The sequence below is a fragment of the Lepidochelys kempii genome, chromosome 7 (genome assembly GCF_965140285.1).
Source record: "Lepidochelys kempii isolate rLepKem1 chromosome 7, rLepKem1.hap1, whole genome shotgun sequence".
In the NCBI taxonomy this organism is placed as follows: Eukaryota; Metazoa; Chordata; order Testudines; family Cheloniidae; genus Lepidochelys; species Lepidochelys kempii.
In genome coordinates, this window is record NC_136386.1 from 66,928,360 (window position 1) to 66,941,862 (window position 13,503).

At 41.4% G+C, this 13,503-nt stretch overlaps 1 protein-coding gene across 1 annotated transcript in view; it reads left to right on the forward strand.

Moving 5' to 3' along the window:
* The window catches only part of ZMIZ1 (zinc finger MIZ-type containing 1), a 472,315-nt gene that overhangs the window by 434,002 nt on the left and 24,810 nt on the right, over positions 1–13,503 (forward strand). The window contains 8 exon segments of the mRNA XM_073353233.2: positions 465–682; positions 2,465–2,663; positions 3,715–3,987; positions 8,050–8,232; positions 9,049–9,073; positions 9,076–9,122; positions 9,857–10,031; positions 11,636–11,777. Coding sequence (XP_073209334.1) covers positions 465–682; positions 2,465–2,663; positions 3,715–3,987; positions 8,050–8,232; positions 9,049–9,073; positions 9,076–9,122; positions 9,857–10,031; positions 11,636–11,777 — 1,262 coding nt within the window.

Consider the following 13,503-nt stretch of genomic DNA (forward strand, 5'->3'; position numbering starts at 1 on the left):
GGTAAAATGGAGATACGTCTTTATAGTAATGTTGTGAGGCTTAATGAGTATTTGTACGTCATTTTGAGGTCCTACATCAATGACATTATGTTGGGGGGGGGGTTAAATCAAATTGTCATCTTGCAGACCAACAAATTGTCAAATAACACAGTTGTTTCTTGCTTCTTCACTTAATCAGATGGATTCGCCACATGATAAAAAAAATGTGATGTCTGCTGTTCCTTATTATAACTTTTCAGAAGCTTCAGTGAGAGACTAATCTTATGGTAGGGATCAGAAAATGGCAAGGGAGAGCTCATAAGAAATTAACATACCTAGGTGCATACAGCATAATGAACCCAGGACTCATTTGAGTGCAAGTATATAAGTTAGTTGATTGTACTTTAATGTCTGTAGCAAACTAACATTGTTTACAGCCATAGCTTTAAGGGCTTTTTCCTTATTTTGAATATTTCTCCTCACAGGTGCTGGGAAACCCAATGGCAAATGCCAATAACCCTATGAACCCAGCAGGAAACCCCATGGCTTCTGGGATGACTACAAGCAACCCTGGCATTAATTCCCCTCAGTTTGCTGGGCAGCAGCAGCAGTTTTCAGCCAAGGCAGGCTCTGCTCAACCCTATATGCAGCAGGGCATGTACGGAAGACCCAACTATCCCGGAAGTGGAGGCTTTGGCGGGAGGTAAGACAAGTCTGTATGGGATGGCAATTGGATGTGAATAGTTCAAGGTGTTCTAGCTTTGCATAGCAATCTACTGGATGTGTCATAGGTTCCCTTTGGTTATTTAAAGGGTAAGTCTACACACCAGCCGGATGGTGTGATTCCCAGCTTGGGTAGACATACATGGGCTAGTTCTGTTCAAGCTAGTGTACTAAAAATAGCAGCATGGCTGCAGCTGCTCTGGCAAGCCACCCAACTTCCTGGATACATACTCAGGCCACTGCAGCCACGCTGCTATTAGCTTGAGCAGGGCTAGCACATGTGAGTTTACTTGCTCTGGTAATCACATCTCCCAACGGCTGCTTAGAAATACCCAAAGTCTTGGTGGTTATTTCATCAGGCCTACCTAAATAGCATACTGGGTCCGTTGCTCGAAAAATTGGCTACTCAAAGAGCAGGACATTCATCACTGTATCTGGAAATTAGGTCAATCAATTACCCCTGACAAACACCAGAAATAAAGTTTTAATTACCACAAATATAAGACACAAACCAAGGTCCTAGGAATGATTAACATTCAGTAGGGCTAGTATGTGAGAAGTATCGGTGGTACAACTTCCATCAGTCTATATGAGGAAATTACCTCAAATATTAGTAAGGGTACAGCACTACAAAGCTAATAGGCAGACCCCTTACTGCAGGAATTTATAAAGCACTTTGTATGAATGAGGGACAGGGCTTTGGTCTTAAATTTTAAGTTATGTGTTTATTTTTGTGGGGTAAGTGCAGTTCTTGTGAAATGTGCCAAATTAATAGCCCAGGTTATCTACAAAACACAGGCGTGGGCCGTTAAAAGGTAAACACAGGCAGTAAGCATGCAAGCTTCCCACGCTCCTAATGCTTTTCCTGAATGCACTTCTGTGGTGATAGTGTAGCTCTGTCTCCGGGCCTAGTCAATCTCTGGGTTCCTTTGTTGTTACTGCCGAAAAGGGTACCAACATGGTAGACTGGAACAGCACTATCCTGGAAAATGGGAGAGCTAGCCTCTGTTTTCATCTCTACCACTGTCTCGCTACATGAATTTGTACCACTCACTTAAACTTTCTGTACTTCAGTACAGTTCATCTGTAAAATGGGCATAATGTTGACCCACCTTTTTAAAGACCTTTGAGATCTACAGGTGTGAAGTACTCTAGATTATTTATTTATTTATTTATTTATTTACTTAGTGGTACTTTTGTGATTAGTACCTGAAGTATGCAGGCACAGCCAACTTGCTTCATGCAGAACTCTGAAGAGGCACCAAATGACAGCTGTCAGTCACTGTCGATAACAAATAGCCCCTGTCGGCCTCTTTCCTGAGATCTCAGTGGGACAGATTTCCTTTTCTACTCCTGGAAAAGCTGATGCATTCCACTGTTGAGGCACATAGATGGCTGATTGTGGAGGAAGCTCACAATGGATACTACTGTCCATGCTGCCCCTAAATTGTGCACACATTCGTTTACAGCCTCTGAGTCCAGCAGCGTGGTAGAACAGAGTAATAAAAATTAGTTAGAAACTCCTGAAAACTCTAGTTTCTAACTCCATTCAAAAGTGCTGACGTTATCTTCCCTCTGTGCCAGAGCAGCTCTTGCATCCTCATTGACATGCCTGCTTCTCTCTTTCTGTCGGAGTGCTTGTTTTCAAGAGAAACTTATACATGGTTTTGGAACTGTTCCAAATGACATCAGAGTGAGGCCCCAAATCTAAGCTCAAAACACTCGGCCCATTTTAATATTCCTTTCTTTCTTCACCTGATAGTTACCCTGGTGGCCCAAATACTCCTGCGGGAATGGGGATCCCTCCACACACGAGGCCGCCTGCAGATTTCACTCAGCCGGCTGCAGCTGCCGCCGCAGCTGCAGTTGCAGCTGCCGCTGCCACAGCAACAGCTACAGCTACAGCCACTGTAGCAGCCCTTCAGGAAACCCAGAACAAGGACATGAACCAGTATGGACCGGTAAGAAAGTAGATCTTGCAAACTTGTATCCTTCTGACTTCTGCCTTTAGAGAGAAGTGAGTGCCCCTATTTAGTATGTAAGATATTCAGGTATCAGCTGTATTGTGTGTCTGTTTGCACAAGAGATGGAGACCAAGCGATCTCTTGTAGCAGGGATAAGTATGTATATGATAATGACATAGAGTGGCCAATACATTATCTTTATGAATCCCTGTTACCTGCACTAGTCGTGCATTTGTATTGCAAAGAGGTCATCCCTTAGTTAAAAAAAAATGGTATGCAAAGTTTTATACCCACTTCTAATGGGATGCATTAGTACTTCACCTCCTCCAAACTTTAGCACACAGGTAAGTGTTCTAAAGCTTTATTTTAGGGCCTATGCTGTTTCTCTAATTAATTATGTTGATCAACTCAGTTTAGTTTTTCTAAATACAGTAAAAAAAACCCCACCTTTTAAGGTATTATCTGTGAGAATAGCAATTTGAACCATCCATTTTTGGTGACCCTAAGCTCAACACACAATTATTTCCTGTACTAACTATTAATGAAAAAGGAATGAGTGTTTGATCTGTGGCAGCTGCTTTTCTCACCGCTTCCATTCCGTGTAGTGTTTCTAAGCATCGGGGTTAAGGGTGGGGCACATGCAGAACCTCAGCTGGCGTAAATAAGCAAAGCTTCTTTGAAGTCAATAAAGGGGTGCTGAATTACACCAGCTGAGGATCCTGGCCTATTACCTTGGGGAAGATGACTGGTCACGTCAGTGGATTTTTATTTGCTCATATTAAAGCCGTTTTTCTCTTACTAAACTATTATTTTTCTCTCCTGTTGCTTTTAGAATTGCAGTTGAATTATTATTATGCCAAAAAAACCCAAAACCCCTCACAGAAGGTTACAGAACATAAAAAGAAAATGCGACATAATCCCACCCCCAACCCCTGCTAACAAACATGTTAAGCTCCCCACTCCCATTTTAAATGCATGTCGCATTTTATTCTTTTTTTTTCTTTTCTTTTCTTTTTTTCTTCCGTTGAAGGTTTGTTCCTCTTTCCAGATGGGTCCAACTCAGGCTTACAACAGCCAGTTCATGAATCAACCTGGCCCTCGCGGCCCTGCTTCTATGCCAGGCAGCATGAACCCAGCGAGCATGGGAGCCGGAATGACGCCTTCCAGCATGAGCGGGCCACCTATGGGTATGAGCCAGCCGAGGCCCCCTGGGATAAGCCCCTTCAGCAGCCATGGGCAGAGGATGCCGCAGCAAGCTTACCCAGGTCCACGCCCCCAGTCTTTGCCTATACAGGGCATGAAGAGACCGTACCCAGGAGAGGTGAGTATTCTCGCTTCTTTATTCCTTTTGTCTTACAAACGATACCAATTATGCTACAGATGAAATCCACCCTGTGCAGAAAACCTGTATAATACCCTGGTGAGTGTGTGTAGCAAGTCACCTCTGTGCTTAGCCCACAAATAGTAGCCCTGCCTAGGGAACTTTAGCTCAAGCTGTAGCTGCTTGTGCTTTTTAGCTCTGGAGGTCCCCAGAGTTCAGTCCCTGGTGCGTCAGCCAAGGTGGCCGCCACCAAGCCCAAACTGCCCTGTGAAGTTCTTGAGCCCTCAAAATATCACTTTGAAGCCCTCATAATAGAACGTAAGTTCATAGGTCTTATAGAGACTCTCTGCGCAGAGATGGATTTCAATCTGAATGCTTAAAATAAATTTGTCATGGGCAGACCATACGCTTTATTTACTCTGGGTTTTTTATTGTTTTAAAGAAATATGGGGCAGCACCTTGCATAAACACAAAAAGCATGTGAAACTTTTAAAAATCCCATTGCTTTCCAAACCTCCTGTGGCTTGATTTTCATAGGTGCTAATACTCAAAACTCCTGTTGAGCTCAGCATCTCTGAAAATTCCCACGTTGTCATTTAGGTAATTTTCTTTTGGTCTGGGGTGAAGATTATCTGAGTTCTTTTCCTGTTTGTCTGTCTATGTCTATTTGTCTCTCCAGGTTTTTATAAGATTAGCATAGGATGAGAGCATTTCCCAAGACGTAGTAATCAAAATCACACAGCCATTGGCTTGCTGTATGACTTCAGGCAAGTTCTATTGAAATCAATGGGAGTTAGGCACTGAGATGCTTTTGAAAATCCCACTAGTCACCCATCTTCATCTTTAGGGGCCTATATACCTTTATAAATCTAGCCCTTAGTGTGTAACTTTAGATAGAATCACAACATATACTAAACTGATGCTATGCTATTAGTCAGTAGAGTTTACACTAGCATTTTATTGGCCAAAATATAATAGTGGCAATGTAAGTTTACAGAAAATATACACTGATATCCAACATTTAACAAATATTTATTGAGTTTCTTGCAGTTTTTCTAAATGCAACATTTCCTGGTCTGTAAATGAATTCTGTTGTTGTTGTTACCTTATGCATCAAAAATGACTTATCTGCTGCAGGAGTTGCTTATCTAACAAGGCTTTTCTACTATGTAAATGCTATCACTCCTTTCCAATTGAGCTAAAAATGCATAGTTCAGATGATTATTTGTACCATTATATTTCATATTTCACACCTTTGTGGAAGATTGGGAATCCCTCCTCGCTGTTTCAATAGCATGTTTTTCATCACAAGTGAATACGAGAATGTTCTCAAGTAACATGCATTTTACAGTGCTATAAAATCATATGCTTGTTGTAAGGTGCTGTGTAAGTTTAGTAGATGCTATTTATTTATTGATTTATGAAAATTTCATAAAGGGGATATTTGTTATAAATTAGCTTGCTCCAGAATTATTTTGTTTTTGTTGTAAGTAATCAATATTCATAAATAGATTTGCCATCAGAACAGTAATAATCTTGACCTCGCCCTAAAGGTGCTGAGCAATAACCATGCCCATTGACTTCCTGTTGGACCACTGCAGGGAAAATGGGGAGGAACTTAGGTCGAGGAGTTAGGGCACTAGCCTAGGATTTAAGAGGCCTGGGTTCAGTCATCTACTCTCCGCAGACTTCTTTTGTGACTTGGGCAAGTCACTTCCTTCAGCGTTTCAGCCAGCCACCTATAAGGATTTTTCCGCCACAATGTATTCTAGTTTTGGGGAAGGTTATTTCATCCAGGATAGCCACAGCTGGGGATGGAACATTGGCCAGAAAGGGCCAAGGTTCTGACGTGGTATGAAGCATTCTCTCTCTCGGGTGCTTGGCTGGCTGACTTTTAATCACGTGCTCAGGGTCTAACTGATCCATGGGGTCAGGAAGGAATTTTTCCCTAGGTCATATTGGCAGTGATCTTGGGGGGCTTTAGCCTTTCTTTCCAGCAAAAGAACATAAGTCTGGCCATACTGGGCCAGACCAATAGTCCATCTAGCTTTATATCCTGTCTTCTGAGAGTGGTCAATGCCAGATGCTTCAGAGGGAATGAACAGAACAGAGCAATTATCAGGTGGTCCATCCCCTGTCATCTAGTCCCAGCACTTGGCAGTCAGAGGTTTAGGGACACCCAGAGCATGGGGTTGCATACCTGACCATCTTGGCTAATAGCCATTGATGGACCTATTCTCCATGAACTTATCTAGTTCTTTTTTGAATCCAGTTATAGCTTTGACCTTCACAACATCCCCTAGTAACGAGTTCTACAGGTTGACTGTGTGTTGTGTGAAAAAGTACTTCCTTTTGTTTATTTTAAACCTGCTACCTATTAATTTCATTGGGTGACACACACACCCTGCTTGTTTATGTGCTATGTGAAGGGGTAAATAACATTTCCTCTTTTTTTTGGTCCATCCCATTCATCATTTTTTATTTCCTCCTTAGTCATCTCTTTTCCAAGTTGACCAGCCCTATTCTTTTTAATCTCTCCTCATATGGAAGCTGTTCCATACCCTTAATTGTTTTTCTTTGCCCTTCTCTATACCTTTTCCATTTCTAATGCATCTTTTTTGAGGTGGGTTTCCAGAACTGCATGCAGTATTCAAGTTGTGAACCTACTCTGGATGTATATAGTGGCATTATGATATTTTCTCTCTTATCATCTATCCCTTTCCTAATGGTTCCTAACATTCTGTTCGCTTTTATGACTGTTGCTGCACAGTGAGCAGATGTTTTCAGGGAACTATCCACAGTGACTCCAAGATCTTTTTCTTGAGTACTAATGGCTAATTTAGATACCATCATTTTGTATATATAGTTGGGATTATGTTTTCCGATATGCATTACTTTGCATTAATCAGCATTGAATTTCATCAGCCATTTTGTTGCCCAGTCACTCTTTGTAATTCTTCACAGTCTGCTTTGAACTTAACTATCCTGAGTACTTTTGTATGGTCTGCAAACTTTGCCATCTCACCATTTACCCCTATGTTGAAAAGCAATGGTCCCAGTACAAATCCCTGGGGGATCCCATTATTTACCTCTCTCCATTCTGAAGATTGATCATTTATTCCTACCCTTTGTTTCCTGTCTTTTAACCAGTTACTGATCCATGAGAAGACCACCCCTCTTATCCCATGTCTGCAGAGTTTGCTTAAGAGCCTTTGGTGAAGAACCTTGTCATAAACTCTCTGAAAGTCCAAGTACACTATATCCACTGAATCACCCTTGTCCATGTGTTTGTTGACCCCCACTCAAAGAATTCTAATAGCATGTGGGTGTGGGTCCTTGCAAGGATTATCTGGGTATATCTCACTTAATCCTTTCCCTGCCATTGAAGTGGCCTCAGGCAGTGGTGCTCCTCAGTTCCTCCTGTTTTTTGCCTGTGGGACATAATAGTCTATCTCCTGGGGGGGTGTAATAATTTTGGTCTCATTTTGGTTCTTTCGTTTAGTGTGTATGTTGGATGGTGGTTTGTGGTACACAGGAGATCAGACTAGATGATTTGGTCGTCCCTTCTGGCCTTAAACTCTATGGCTCTGTGACTTAATATCCCTGTGCCTCAGTTCCCCACCTGTAAAACATGTAGTTAATAGCCCTTCCCTGTCTCCCAGGGGTGTTGTGAACATTACACACATGAGATGGTAAGGCCCTCAGATACTGTGGTTATGGGACCATAAAAGTACTTTAGATGGATGGATGCAGGTGCTCAACTCCTCCAAAAATATGGCTACTTATTTAAGGGCCTAAAGTTAGGCATCCTGGAGTGGAGATTTTCAAAGGCACAAATGGTTGAGTGCCCCAGACTGAACATTAATAAGATTTGAGCACCTTTGAATGTCCGCAATCCCCGGTCCCTCAGAGGCCCAACTCCAGGCACCCAGGTTTGAAAATGCTGGGCAAAGCGTTCATGAGACAGGGACATCAGCCTGATTTTATTTTCATTTTAATTCTATATTTCAAAGTTCAGTTTAAAATTATTTCTTGTTTTGTTTCATCTCTGTTGTAAAATAGCCAAATTACGGAAACCAGCAATATGGACCAAATAGCCAGTTTCCTACCCAGCCTGGTCAGTATCCAACTCCCAACCCTCCAAGACCTCTTACGTCTCCTAATTATCCTGGACAGAGGATGCCTACCCAGCAAAATACAGGGCAGTACCCACCTCCAACAGTCAACATGGGACAGTATTACAAGGTGAGACTTTGGGTTCATTAGCTATCTCATCTGGTGCTGGTGAAAGTTCTTTCTTCTGTGTTAGTGGATAAAATGAAACTCCAGCAATACCATAGGATCCCTAGATAGGGCCTGATAATACACCATTAAAGGCAATGGAAGTTATTCCATTGCCTTTGATGAGTCAGAATCAAGCCCATAGTACAGTAAGCTATGTCACATCATAATTTGGGGGCACTTTAGCTAAATGTGGGCCAGAAGTAAAAGTGAATGCCAAACTGAGCCCACCTTTAGTTGTGGCAAAGCAAAATGAGGGCACACACTGCACGGTTCTTGGATTAATTGAGAAAATTTCAGTAAAGCTGGTAGATCAGATCTGCTTTAAGATTAGAATAGTCAAGTCATTTCTGGTGTTGGATTCTGAGCCAGAAGAATCTTAGGGCCAATGGGGTTATTTTGTCATTATTTGCATGGAAGGTGGGTACTGTTTGAGATGACAGCACTATTGGAAAAGAATAAGGAATCATTTCCCACAGAACATCTGTATACAGTCAGGTCACTTATTGCCTGATGTGAGATGTCTAGAAACATTGCTTTTTCTAAAGCAATTTTTATTATACTGTGGCAGCTTCTGTTCCACATTGTCAAGATGAATGCATCAAGGGGCTAGATGCTCAGCTGGTGTAAATCAGTGTAGCTCCATTGCAGTGCCTGAAGCTACAATGATTTATGCCAGCTGAAGATCAGTCACGAGTGTTTTAAAGGTGAAGGATTTTATATATATTTTTATCCTGTTTATTTTTGTTGGGGTTTTTAAAATTTTGTTTTGTTTTATAGCCAAAGCAGTTTAAGGAACAAAATAGCCTTTCCTGGGAGTGATCCAGGGCTATGTACAAGGGAATCTTAGTTTGGTTTGAGAAGAAAATAATAACAAAATTTGAAAGGGGAACCAACCCTTGGTCTATCGAACTATGTTGCATGTTTTTCATGGAAATGTAGATTGATGTGGTGACAGGGTGAATAGACAAGATGAGCTCATGGAGAAAGGCAGTTCTCCCAGCTAAGGGGCAAGGCTCTGCGTTGTAATATAGATGACCTGGTCTTTGGAGTTTGAAGACTGTGGAGACTAGAGACTTGATGAATTGAGAACTGTGAGGAACTTTGGTCTCAGCGGAGACAGGAATGGGTATAGTCGGTAGTGCCTTTCAACCTGTGATTGCTCAGTGACCAAAGATAAAATGTTCTCAGCCAAAGATGAGGTGCTATATTATTTACTGCTACATCAAGAGGAGAGGAGAAGAGTAAGAAAATTAGGGCAAAAGTAGGAGAGATCAAACGTGGAAAACCGGATAAAGAGGCAGGAGAGAATGAAAAAGTGTAGCATCTGCAGTTTCTGAGGCTTGCACTCCTTGCCTCAAATCTAAACTACTGTATGTTTTAAAAATGAGAAGTAAATGCAAAGAAAAAAATAATTAAGGTTTTCAGTTTTAGCTCTCCTACTCATTTCGCTTTAAATAGCGCCAGGCCCAAGCCACAGTACCGATATATAGATTCAGTGTTTAATAGCAATACATATGATTAGGGCTTCTTTTTTTTTTTTTTCTTTTCAAAATTCAATAACAGCTTGGTATTATTTATTTTCTAGCCATCAAGGCCTGTACCTGTGGCAAATTACCCTCACTCACCGGTTCCAGGAAACCCCACACCACCCATGACTCCAGGGAGCAGTATTCCACCATACCTGTCACCTAACCAGGATGTCAAACCACCATTCCCACCTGACATTAAGCCAAATATCAATGCTTTACCGCCACCGCCAAGTGAGTAGCAAATGGAGCGGTCCCTCAGCCCTTTACTGTCTCTCCTTCCTTTGCCATGCATATCACGCAACCCAGAAGTGATGCTTTAAAAATAGCATCTTGATGGCTATTTTTTGACATGGAGAGAAATTTTGATAGCCAGTTGATATATGGCGTCGACCAACCACATTTTGCAAGCTACTCAGAGAGGAAGGAAACAGGAAAGAAGAATATTTGTTTCCAAACAAAATATTGGAAAATTGCAAATGGAAAACTCTCTCCAAAGTTAAACTTTTAAGGATTTTGCCCCTTAAATATTCCTGTAGTTGATTTCTCAGAATGAAACTCTTAATTTTCAACTGTTTCATGTTGTTGGGTTTGTTTATTGCATAGAAACTCCATCAATAGTAATGTGGTGTGTTTTGGTCAAGGGCAAAGCTATTGAATACTACTGAAGAATAGCTTAAAGGGTGAATATTTGTAATGGTACTCCTATTATGTCCATGCAGACCTCTTAAAAATATTCAGTAGTGTGCCATAAAAATAATGTATACTCCTTTCAAAGCCACTCAACCTCACAGCTATGTTTGGCTGAGAGCGAGTCAGGAATAACACCATCTCAGTGGCTGTGTACTCATACAATTTGTCTAGGGTCTAAAAGTGACTAAAGAATTATCAAAGGTTAGGCACTGGAAGAAGGAGTATGTTCTCTATAGAAAGACCTCTGTTGTGTTAGCTCTTTTCAACCAGCATTTTAGGGTTCATGGAGATCTGAAAGATTAAGGTTATTGGTACTGTTTTAGCTTCAGCAGCTTCAGAGGGAGGAGAGTATTTTAAGTAAGAGTTGAACAGCAGCTTCTGTTTCTGATGAGTGAAGAAGAAACACAATCTTAAATCCAGTGATTACAATGGACAGCGGTAACCTTTTCATACTCCAGGTCTTCCTGCTTCAGAATCACTTCAAACAAACCTGTTTTTTCAGCCAGAACATATCTGCTGAAAATGGTTGGCCATCATAAATTGTGCATAACAAGCAGCAAAGCTCTTCATGATGGGAGACTGAATGGCTTGTGGAACTGGTAATAGAATACCTGAGCCTTCCATCTGCAGATCACCATTAGAATCGAGAGTCATTACCATCTACTGGCACACTTGAAATGAGTTGGATAATCTCAATTCCAGTTTCTAGGGGGAAAATAGCCACATCACAGAAAAACAAATAGCAATGCACAACCACAACTGGCACTAATTGGCAGTCTCAACAGAGTGATTGAATGGGTATGGTGACTGAACTAATCTCTCACAATGAAAAATGGTCCCCCCCACATCAGGTGTAAGGCACGTCTGTGGTGAGAGGCACTTTTGCTGCTCCTTTCATAAACCTTATCTGTGGATATAAATAGAAGACATCAGTCTCCAGAGCTGTCAGTCTGTGCCCTATCACCTGCACGAAATCCACTTATACAGTTATTTGTCATTTTCTTTTCTATATGTGACTTTACTAGGTTAACCCCAGCAATAGATCACTGTATCATTTGTCATTATTCTGTGTAAATATACACATTGTTATTGCACTGCAGATGCTAAAGGGAAAGTTCACACTTTCTCTCCCTCTTCGATCCCAGCCAACCACAATGATGAGCTGCGTCTGACGTTCCCTGTGAGAGATGGGGTGGTGTTGGAGCCCTTTCGGCTGGAGCACAACCTGGCAGTCAGTAACCATGTCTTTCACCTACGGCCAACCGTCCATCAGACGCTGATGTGGAGGTAGGTTTGAGCAGTGTTCTGAGGCAATCTTGCGTGACTGAAAGCAAAATGGTGGGTCAGATGAGCTTTGTTTGGGTCAGTCATGGATTTTTACATTAGGAAATATGGTCTGGATAGGAAAAAACATCCCTTTAGCTCACATATATGTGAATAACCCTCAACTTCCAGAGAGTAAAGTGCAATAATATACTTCTTGATTCAGCTACCAAGCCGTTTGCTGGCGCCAAGTTGTATGCCATCCTTCCAAGCAAACCTGATGGAATCAATGTGAATGGGGCAAGGGGCAATGTCTGGAAAATAATTATTTAAATGTACCTTTTGACTTGCTTCTACTCATTCCAGTAAAAGTGCTAGGAGCATGCGTAGCTGAAACCAGCATGCAAGGATCATTCATGGAATATTTCTGACCTAGGCATACTCCTTGCATCATCTGGAGATGATCTTTTGGTCCTGTGTTGGTAGTTGGCCTGGACAATCTGTGATAAGCTTTCTCGCAATACCTTGGCAAGGTTGCTTCTATTTTCAGCTGGAACACAGAGGTGTAAAGGTATCTGAAAATAATATTAGTAAGCAAATTAAGGACCTGATTCAGAGAGATGGTAAATTCAGTGGCAGTTATAGGTGCTAAGCCCCTCTCAGGATAAGGCCCAAATTTCAGAGAGAAGGTGGATTTTAGAGAGCTGTTCTAACTTACCCAGAACAGAAATGAGCCAAGCGGCTGAAGTGCAGCTTTCCCCACGCAACAAAGCTCTTTCACCTACAGTAAATATTACTTTTCATCAGAGCGAGAGAGAATAGTCCCTCTGGATTATATTCTGCAGCTCTGTAACTCAAACTTGCATAAAATGATTCCAGATTCTGTACCGGTTTTGATATATGGACAAGGAATCAAATGGCATGAAATTAAATCAAAACCAAAGCCTTGATTTGTTTACGTTTCCAAATACTGTAGGGTGGACTTGTTTTGAATCTGTGCTTGTGTGCCTTGAAGAATTTAGTTTCTCATTATCTTGTCTTATTGTATGGAGCTTTTCTTTGTTACACATGAAATAGCTGAGCAAATGAAACCTCTTCTTGGCAACACACTTTCCAGTGTGCCCAGAATTCCCCTTCTTCCCGTTTCTCTAAGTCATCCTTCAAGCCTGGGCTAGGTGGATTATTGGATTAATAATGTTATGACCTCAACATTTTCCGTAGTGGGACCTTCCTTCCAACAAGCTGTGATCACCCACCAATTTTGTAATGTGGGAAGGGTGGGTGGTTGTAACCTCCTGGGCATCACAGCTCCTGGTTGAGATTTGACCTAGGATACAGATACTTATTTGCCTGCATGGTGTTGGTAGTCTCAAGCCTAGGAATTAGAAATGTGAGAGATTTCAAATAGGCGACATCCAATAATTAATGCCTAACTTTGAGGTCAGTTATTGCTTACTTGCATTTCATTATCCTGGAGTACTCACAGCAAGAGGGAGTTTTGGCAGTTATTTGCTGGTTCTTATTAATAAGTAATCACCGTAGGGGATTGTGCAGGCTAGTTCTGTTGATTTATAGAGCTGCACTGAGGCATAAAGCTGTTTCTTAATACCTGATCTTTTTTTTTTTTAAAAAAAAACTTCTTTAGCACACTGACTTGGACTTGTATTTAAATTCATTTTAATGAAAACTTATTGGTAATTTGTGCTCAGGTTTGCCACCTTGAAAAACTTGTTAGTGATGGGAGGGCAGG